This window comes from Merops nubicus, unplaced genomic scaffold (assembly GCF_000691845.1).
Source record: "Merops nubicus isolate BGI_N331 unplaced genomic scaffold, ASM69184v1 scaffold35368, whole genome shotgun sequence".
NCBI lineage: Eukaryota > Metazoa > Chordata > Aves > Coraciiformes > Meropidae > Merops > Merops nubicus.
This window is the reverse complement of record NW_008625694.1, coordinates 15,524-24,700: the sequence shown is the minus strand read 5'-3', so window position 1 is coordinate 24,700 and position 9,177 is coordinate 15,524. Positions and strand designations below refer to the sequence as shown.

At 55.8% G+C, this 9,177-nt stretch overlaps 1 protein-coding gene across 1 annotated transcript in view; it reads right to left on the bottom strand.

Annotated features, from left to right (window-relative positions):
• Positions 1 to 48: 48 nt before the first annotated feature.
• Positions 49 to 9,177, bottom strand: part of LOC103778194 (la-related protein 1-like) — a gene marked incomplete at both ends in the record, with an annotated part of 16,116 nt that continues 6,987 nt past the window's right edge. The window contains 4 exons of the mRNA XM_008945767.1: positions 49 to 180; positions 717 to 888; positions 1,660 to 1,725; positions 2,960 to 3,021. Of these exons, the coding sequence (XP_008944015.1) occupies positions 49 to 180; positions 717 to 888; positions 1,660 to 1,725; positions 2,960 to 3,021 (432 nt within the window). The remainder of the gene's footprint in view (positions 181 to 716; positions 889 to 1,659; positions 1,726 to 2,959; positions 3,022 to 9,177) is intronic.

The window sequence follows — 9,177 nt, the reverse complement described above, 5'->3', positions numbered from 1 at the left end:
GCCCCCCAGCCAGGGCGGGCGGCGCGGGACCCCCGCCCGAGCCCCCACCTTTCAGCTCGCTGCGGGTGCTGGAGGGGTGCCTGTGCTGCTCGTTTTGCCGGTTGTTCCGAGAGGCCGTTTTGTCCCTAGGCACCTCCGACTTCATGTCTATCTGCAAAGGGACCCACTTGTGTTTGTTGCCTGCAAAAGGACAGGGTTTGGGTGTGACAAGTTCAGAGAGAGTCTGCCTCCTTCCCCACTGCCCCCTTCTGCCACACAGCCCCCACACCTGGAGAAGAGAAAGCACAAGGGCTTTCTGGACTGACCCTGGCCTCAGACATCACTCCAGACCTCACTGGATGTAGAAAGGCTCCAGCCAGGACTCTTGAGCATGGAGAGACATGACAGAACTCTGCTGCTTCACAACACTTGTCCTTCCTCCACTTCTTTCTGCCCACCAAGGCTCCAGACAGACTGAGCCCATGAGTTAACCTCATCTGAGGCAACCCACAGTCAGGGGCTTTCTGTGCCACCACGGAGCACATCTGAGAGGGCAAACTCCTGCCACTCTCCCAGACACACAGATGCTCCTACTTGGGCCCCGGCTCCACGCACTCCCACCAAAATGACACGAGCCCCTTGAAGCCTGCAAACACCTTTTCACTACAGTTGTCCCCATGCTGGGATCACATCCTGCAGCAAGGTGAAGTGAAGGCCCCCACCACATCCTGCCTTACCTTTCTTCTTCTGGGCTGACTTCTGGTTGTCATCGTCACCATTCTTCTCCTCCCCCGACTCATCCGACTTGGTTTTCAGGCTCTCTTTGCCATCACTCCCATCCCCTTTCTCCTGCTCTTTCATGTCTTTCTTGACAGACAGTTTCCGGAGGGTTGGTGCTTTGTGTGGCTGCTGGAGACATCAGTGTAGGGGAGATGTGAGAGGTGGAAGAAGTAAAGAGCTGGAGGCAGACCCCAGAAACATGAGGACCTAGCCCTAGGCTGGAATCATCTCTACTCTGTACCTCCCAGAGCTGTCCTGTTCCTGGGCAAGGGCTTATGTCTGAGCAGAAGGGCCTCTACAGATGCCGGGAAGTGCTCGAGCCGAGCTACAAGCCTCAGGCACAGAAGTAACCGAGATTGACTGCCAGGCAGGCCTGGTGTTCCTGGATGGAAGTGCCCTACAAAGGACCAGACCACCCCAATGGTAGAAGGGCGAGTGCTCCTCATGCCCTGACAGCCAGCCAAGAGCTGGCAAACCAGCATCCAAAAATAGCAAAGTCTCAACGACACCCACGTCCACGGCAGGAGAGCAAGGCCACGGCCCTCGGGCACTCCACTCCTCTCACGCATTTTCAGTGTCTCTGGGAAGTGCTGACTTTTGCCCAGGCCCCGTCTGGCACCGGGCAGGCCTGAGGAAAGCAGGTCTGGGAGCTGCCCTACCTGCTTCGCCTCGCCCAGGGGTTCAGAGCGGGCTCCAGGCTCCCAGAATAGCACTGAGGGAGGGGGCCTAACGCACAGGGCAGCCCTAAAAGGAAATTCCCTGCACGCTATTCCTGGCTGCCTCTGCACTGCACTCAGGACCCCAGATGGCCTGGCCCAGGCAGTGCTCCCAGCACTGCACAGGGACAGAGAGGTCTGCAAGGGCCTTAGCCCGCCCACCGGAGCGATTCTGTGCTCTCACCTGGACACTCTTGTGGGCTATTTCTCCAGGTGTTGGCCAATTTGTGGCATCACCGAAGTCACCAACCTTGTACCAAAAGAGAAAGATCTCATCAGTGCACAGGCTGTGGGTGCCATCCCCCACACCAGAAACCCTTCCAGCCACCACCTACCAGTGTCCCACAGATGGCTGTCCCCAGGAGGTTTGTGGCCCCTCTCCCCACCCAAGCAGGGCCCCCAAATTAATCCCAAATAACTGCAGACAAGTTCATGCCTATCAGGGATCCTAATGAGATTACCACCAGCCCTGTAAGCTACCAGCTTCCCAGCACCCACAAAACGTTTGGGCCCAGCAGCAGCATTTGGCACCAAGCTGCTCCAGGTAACTCACTTGTCACAGGCACTGTCCCTTGGACAGGGGAAGCACAGAGCTCTCAGTATCCTAAACCCACCTGGAGCAACTACATCCCATGAAAGAAGCTGCCTCCACCTAGTGGCAAGTTACAGCCAGGCACAGCCTCACTGACTGACGGCAGCAACGAAACAAGGGATCACCTAGTAGAACTGATGGCAAAATTCCAGGAAAAAAGTCACCCTCCCCTGTGCAGGACTATGCCCATTTCAGCCAGGAATACCTTCCATCCTCAGGGCCCTGCTCCCTGGGGTGGAACAGTTAAAGGAAGTCACATCAAGCTTGAGATGAATCTTCACTGGCTGCTGGAAGCCAACACCAACAGCCTATGTCCTGAGCTGTGCCCCATCTGCACGCAACACCCTCAGAAGCAACTGTCCCTCCATCCCATGTTTGATCCTCTGGGACAGAGTGCCCTGGATCCTCCAAAGGAGTCGCTTTGTTTGAAAACAATTACCCTGGCTCTCCGTGTGCCAGGAAAAACAGTCTGGAGAGGGCAGGGAGGACCCGTGGACACATCACCCTACCCCACTATTGCCCTGGCTGCACTGCAAAGCGGGGCACTGGCTAAGCCCACGTGGGACTTGAGAGGTCCTGGAGGTGGGAGGAGAGGCTTTCCACATCCAGTACTGTGCTCCAGGAACCTCCCTGTGAGAGAGGACATGAGAAGGTCTCCTCTGACCTAGCTGGGCAGAAATCCAGTCCAGGCAGTACACAAGACCTCTAAAAGGATGAAGAGGAGATGTAAAAATCAGGATGTTCTCCTCTGCACTCTTGCGAGCAGCCAGGCCAGCATGTCAACCACTCCATAACCAGGCTTGGAAAAGAAACGACCTGCTCCCCAGACCCTCGAGCTGCCAACTGCACCAGAAGCTGGTGGCCAGTGAGGGGACAGGAGGCACAGCCTTACCTTGCTTCCTTTCCGCTGTCTCGGGTTGGCAGCCCTCACCACTTTCGCAGGAGTTGTGTGCTCTGCAAAAGGAGGAAGAGGAGAACAAAACTGTAAAAACACAGCTGAGGATTGTGGAAGTGTCAGCTCTGGAGGGAAGCAGAAGGGAAGCAAGTGAGGTCCCCCTTCAGTAGAAGGGGGCTAAAACGAGAAGGTGAACAGAAAACAGCGTCTGGCCAGGGTCTCAGAAGGGCCCCATCAAGATCAAACAACTCCTCATCAATCCAGGTGGCCAAGAAATGGACCTTTAACCCCATCCTGCCATAGGAAGGCACTCCCTGACTTAGCTGGGCCCTCCCCACTTGGCCTTGCCAGACAGGGAGGAGGGGTGGTGAGGAGCTCAGCTCACTCTGTAAAGCACCACGATGAACCTGATCTGCTGTTGTGCACAGCAAAACAAACATGCCCTTGAACAGGCAGGGCCCATCACCGTGCCAGCGGGGTCAGCCAGCCCTGGGAGCAGGGGGGGGTCTGGCTCTGACAGGGACACGCAGGCCTGGGGCACACGGGCACCGCTCCTCTCGTGCTTTCACCTCCAGTACATCCCAGCACGAGGCAGTGAGTTCACAGGAGGGAACGCAAAGAGAGGGAGTCAGATCTGCAAAGTGCCTAAACCCTGCTACAGCCAAAAGTATCTAGGCATTTGAGTGCCTCTGGGGTGTTCTAAGGTATCTGAGTGCAACTGCCAGGGTTCGCAGCACCATGGACCCCACACAAGACTTGGAGCAAGTCAAGACCTCAGCCCCAACATGACCTGTCTTGGCTCTGGCACACACCCCACCTCCTTACAAACACAAACAGAAATTTGACTTTTCTCCCTCCCAGTTTTGGCTACAAGGTCTCTGGATCAGGAAGAGGCTCATGCAGGGCACACATGGAGCCCAACAGAGCAGCACGCTACCAGCTAACACACACCAGCCCAGTGAGCACTACGTACGAGGCTCTCCAGGGTCTCCCTCCACCACGGTGCTCTGCAAGGAGTGGAGAGTCCCCCAGCCCTCACCTCCAGGAGCTGCCCATGCCACCAACTCCAGCAATTATGCTGACTCTGCTGGCTTTGTTTCAAAGAAAAACACCCCAGACTGGGGTGGGGGGTGAGGATGGAAGGGAACTGAGAAGAGCCCCGAGGCAGGCAGAGTCTATCTGGGGATGCCCCGGAAACCACCCGGAATAGCCTACTCAGCTCCACTCAAAGCTGGCTTTGATCTCCTGTGTAAGGCAGGACAACTTTGCCTGGATGATCAAAACCGGTCCCCTTCCTAGCCCCAAAACCTGTGATTCATCTTGCTGGCCCAGTCCGGCTCAGAGCTGCAGGCTTTGAAGTGTCAGTAAGGCAGAGTGAGACACAGCAGGACAGGGCCACGTGTGCTCCCCTGCCCCAGTTCCCTTCCCTAAAGCTCCTGCGTAGGCATTTCAGCCCCGGAGAGCCCAAGCTCTCAGCTAGGTCCCCAGATCCTCCCTTCTCCCCTCCACTGCCCCTCCCCACGAGGGGCAGCAGTCCCACGTGCCCCTCATTTATTCCATGTGCACCTCACTGAAAATCCCAGCTCCACTCCACGAAGCTTGCCACAAGGCTTTTAAACTTTCCTGCTAGTGTAGGAAAAGCAAGCTCTTCCAAAGCAGCCCCTAAAATCCTCCACTCAACACCCACATTTGTCACCATCTAAATACAGTTTCAAAAGGCACGGAGTGCTACAGCACAGACCCACAGCCAGCCGGTTCCCCACAGGCACGGGGCACCTCTGCCTGCTCTGACAGCACTGGCACGCCTGGCACTGTGCAAAACAAACCCTGAACTTGCTCTGCAGCCCAATCAGGTGCTGATCTCTAGCTGGGGGACCTCACTGCCAGCATCCCACCAAGGCACCTCCTCCCACCACACTGCAGCCCCAGGCTTTGCAGCAAAGGCATCGAGTCCTTTTCTCCAGCTGCCTCAGCTCAGGAGCCTCACAGCCACAGATGTTCTTGTGCTTTTTCTGAGGACTGGTCAAAGAGAAGCCCCCCTCATAACCTTCAGTGAAAGAGGAGAAAGGGGCACAGGACAGGTGCCACAGACTCCATCATCTTTTCGAGGGAGGGAGGAGATTGTTTGGAGCAAGTTCTGTTGCTTTTCTTATCTGTGAGATAGGAACAGGGATCCCTTATCTAGCCGAGGTGCTGAGAAGACTAATTAGCATTTGCAGAGTGCTGCAGAAGACAAAACACGAAGCAAAGGCTGCAGCCTGGCAGGAGGCTGCTCCAGGGAGCACAGCCGGGCCAGCACCATGGGGTGGATATCCTGTCCACCAGTGTGGAGACTCAGACCTGCAAAGTCATGGTGGAGACTGCTAGGACCAAGGCACGAGGCCAGGAAGGTGTGACTGTGCTAGTGGACAGACAGACACACTGTCCACAAAGCCAAGGTGAGCAGAAGCTGGGCATGCCTGGCACCCTCCAGCCTAACCAAGGGACCCAGCTCCAATCCGTCAGTGATTCTGTAGTAAAGCTCCTGGACACCAAATCCTAAAACACTCTTCATCCTCCCTTGCAGCAACTAGCAAACCCAAGTGTTTAAAAAAAACAAATCCAACCCCCTCAAAACACATCCAGGCTAATCTACATGCTCAGACTTCAGAAGAAAATCTTTCTATGAGGACACCAACACACCCTGCATGGCAAAGCTGAGAAGAACACTTGCCAAAACCCACTGTAGGAAAACCCTGCTGCCCACATCCAGGCTAATCTACATGCTCAGGCTTCAGAAGAAAAATCTCTCTATGAGGACACCAACACACCCTGCCTGGCACAGCTGAGAAGAACACTTGCCAAACCCCACTGTAGGAAAACTCTGCTGCCCTTCATCAGTTCATCAACCTGGGAAATAAAGAGCAAGTGGGGGTTCCTAACCCCCACCCAGGAGCTCAGGACAAGCACTGCTAGTGAGGGATATTAGATACATCCCCAGTTGATAGCCAAGCCCTTAAAATCTGCTGAAAGATGCCTCACATTTCCCAGAATTTCACAACCTCATTCTGCATTTATTTTATGGCAGTAATTAATTTGTTTTTTCAGCCTGCCCACCCCCCTTCCCATCAAAACACAGGGCCCCTGCATGAGGGGACAGACAAAACAGCTGCTTTGCTGGTGTGAGACTGGCATGGGGACAGCAGGCAGGGAAGGAAGGAGCAGCTCTGCCTGTGGCCACAGAGCAGATGCAGGCACAGCCAGAACAGAGAAGCAGGTCTCAAGTTTTGATGTGCTGCCTGCAGCAAGAACCAGATTCTTTGCCCGTGGGGTTGCCCAGCCAAGGGGAGGTTATTTCTCAACCACCGAGAGGCCAAGGCAGAGGTGGGAGCAGCCCAGTGCCAGTATTGCAGCCAAACCCTCCCCACGGCCAAGGTGCAGCCAAAGCATTTTCTGGGTTCTGCCACTTGCTCCCCAGTGCACCCAGCGAGCCCCAAGAGGGGCAAGGCTGTGCAGACACCCTGTGCTCTCCTTCTGCAGCCACGGCCGGCTGCAGCACAGCAGCTCTCCAGGAGGGACACTCACAGGTATCCAGGGGAGCAAACACCTCATACCTAGGAGAAGGGTATCTAGAAGCACCTGCCAGGGCAGCAGCAGCTCCACAGCTAAACGTGTCCCCATTGAGAGAGACATGTGCCACAGGACCACTGAGCTTGGCCTAGGAGATGTATTTACTGTCTTACCTGGGAAACCAAACCCAACACCTGCTGGCCTGGTTCCCTGCATCTTCTTACATGCAGTGCAGCTTGTAGTGGATTTTTAGAGACGGTGGATGGGAGCAGATACAAATTTGCAGGGCCGGGCAGAGGCCTGGTGTTGTACTGCAGAATTACCTGCACCTCTAGCATGAAAGCTGTGGTGCCTGCTCCTGGTGTATCGCTCACGTGCAAGGCAGACAAGGGCTCAGAGCACACCAGCAGCCGATGGGACAGCCTCAGAGGGCAGCCAGGCTCCCAGCGGGAACACAGGACCTGTCCCTCACGGCACACTGCTGCCCTGGCAGCCAAGGGCCCAGAGAGGAGCCGTCCTGCCCACAGCCCAGCGCCTGCCAGGGACTGCTGATGGAGGCAGGTCTGGAGCCAGGAGCCCGGACTTTGTGCTGCAGAGGCTGCGGCAGGGGCACATGCTCCGTGCCACACATCCCGCTGGCACCTCCCCAGTTCCCCCAGAGCCCCGGTAGAAACCCAAGGGTGCTGTGCAGGACAGCTGGCCAGGGGACCAGTGGTCCATCAGGATCCACTTTGTGACTCTACAGTCTCCAAACAATCCTCCCTCCTTGCCATGCTCCATGGGACAGTGCTGGTGCAAGGCAAGCACCACAGCTCATAACCAAGACAACAGGACACCCGCTCTGGCAATGTTTCTTCAAGATCTCCAGATGAGAAAGAGCAAACGCAGCTTGGGCAAGGCCGAGCTGAGCCCTGAGCAGCTGGGGGTCTGGGCAGGTTGCAAGTAAGAGGGGGAACAGTGTTCGTGTCAAAATGACACAGCAAGGAAAAGGTATCTCATCAACCTCCCGAGAAAGCAACAGGCACCCAGGTATGACAGCTTCTGAGAAGAGTGAAGACAGAGACCATTAGACAGCTTACACCAAAGAGGACTGCTACTCACTCGCAGTACTTGTATATACACACTTGTAGCCCAGGCAGAGAAAAATCAGCCCAAGCATTTGCTGTTTCCCCTAGAGACTGACAGATACTCCTGAGTCCTTCAGGAGGGCAGGAGAGTCCCTCCCAGGGTACAACACAGAGGACAGACACATGGCAGGACAGCACCAATCTACAAAGCAATTCTCTTAAGAAAGGGGGACCCAGAAGGCAGCCAGCCAGAGCCAAGCCTGCCAGGACCTCACCATGGCTGCAAGAATGCCCCTGCTGACCCCAAAGGAGACCTAAGGAGCCAAGGAGAACAGCTGCACAAAGGCACCAACAAGAAGGGAGACTCAGGGCACCAGCCCTGTCCCTGTGCTTCCTTCCAGGCCTCAAGCAAGCTCTCTCCCAGGGTAGCCTGATCTGCTCAGCATCAAGGGCAAGACACCGATTCACAGCTTCCCCTGTGTGGCACTCATCACTGCCCATGCACTCCAACTCCATGACTAGGGGTTTGAGCCTGACCGAGCCATCAGAGGACACAGCTTGGCAGCTTTCTGCCCACCAACATCACTCAGATGTCCAGAGACCTTTGCAGATCAGTCCTGCAGGCCAGATGTGACCTGCAAGCTAACAACAGCATTCCCCCTCCCACCAGCAGCATGCCACAGATGATGCCGAAGGATTTCCCATTGAGAGTCCATCCCAAAGGGTCCCACTGAAGTTACAGGCAGAGAAGTCTTGAGGGACAGGCAAACAAGCATGTTCTGCCCACCTCCTATGGCTGCTTCACCCATTTCCTCATCAGCAGGACAGCAGCAGTGGGCAACACAGCCTTATTGCAAAGGGCCTAGGAAGCAGAGGCAGAAGGGACCTCCATCCCCCCAGGAAGCGATTTGATAGCACCTCTGCATGCAGAGAGAGGTGCAGATACCTCCAGAAACCAAGCACTAGCTTCCACCTCCGCCTGTCTCCCGAGGAGCTGCTCCCAGCAGTGGCCTCAGCCATGTGCCAGAGCTACTGCCAGCCCAAGATGGGAAACACTCGTCCCTGCAGCTCCTGCGAGGTGCAGCACTGACTGCCTGGCACACTCACATTTTGCTGGAGACATCCTAAGGTACACAAAACCAGCAGAGTTCTGGGCAGACTGGGCACACAGGCTGCACCTCCGCTAGGTCTGCAATGCTTTGTGGCTCTACCTCCCACCCAATTGTAGCCATGGCTGGAGGGGGAAAGCAAGGGACCCCTGGATGGAGTTCTCCAACAGCTTTCAATGAGATGTTATCACCAGGACACACTCCAGCAGGAAGGAGTTGGTGTCTCCACAGCAGGGGCTCCCACCCGCTCCTGGGGGCTGTGCAGAACCACAGCTGGCCCCACCGCTCGCAGGACATGGTCTCAGGCTCCCAGCTGGCAGCACAGCATCTGCCCTTGTTTAGAGAGGGAAGAGGGATGTTTGCAGCTCCTCTGCAATACTGGAAGTTTCCTGCACATTAAAGAAAAACTGCACTAGCATGGGCAAGGTCAGGACCGAGTAGAAGACCAGACCCTTAAGCTGCATAGCTGAGCAGGATTCAGGCTTGTAAA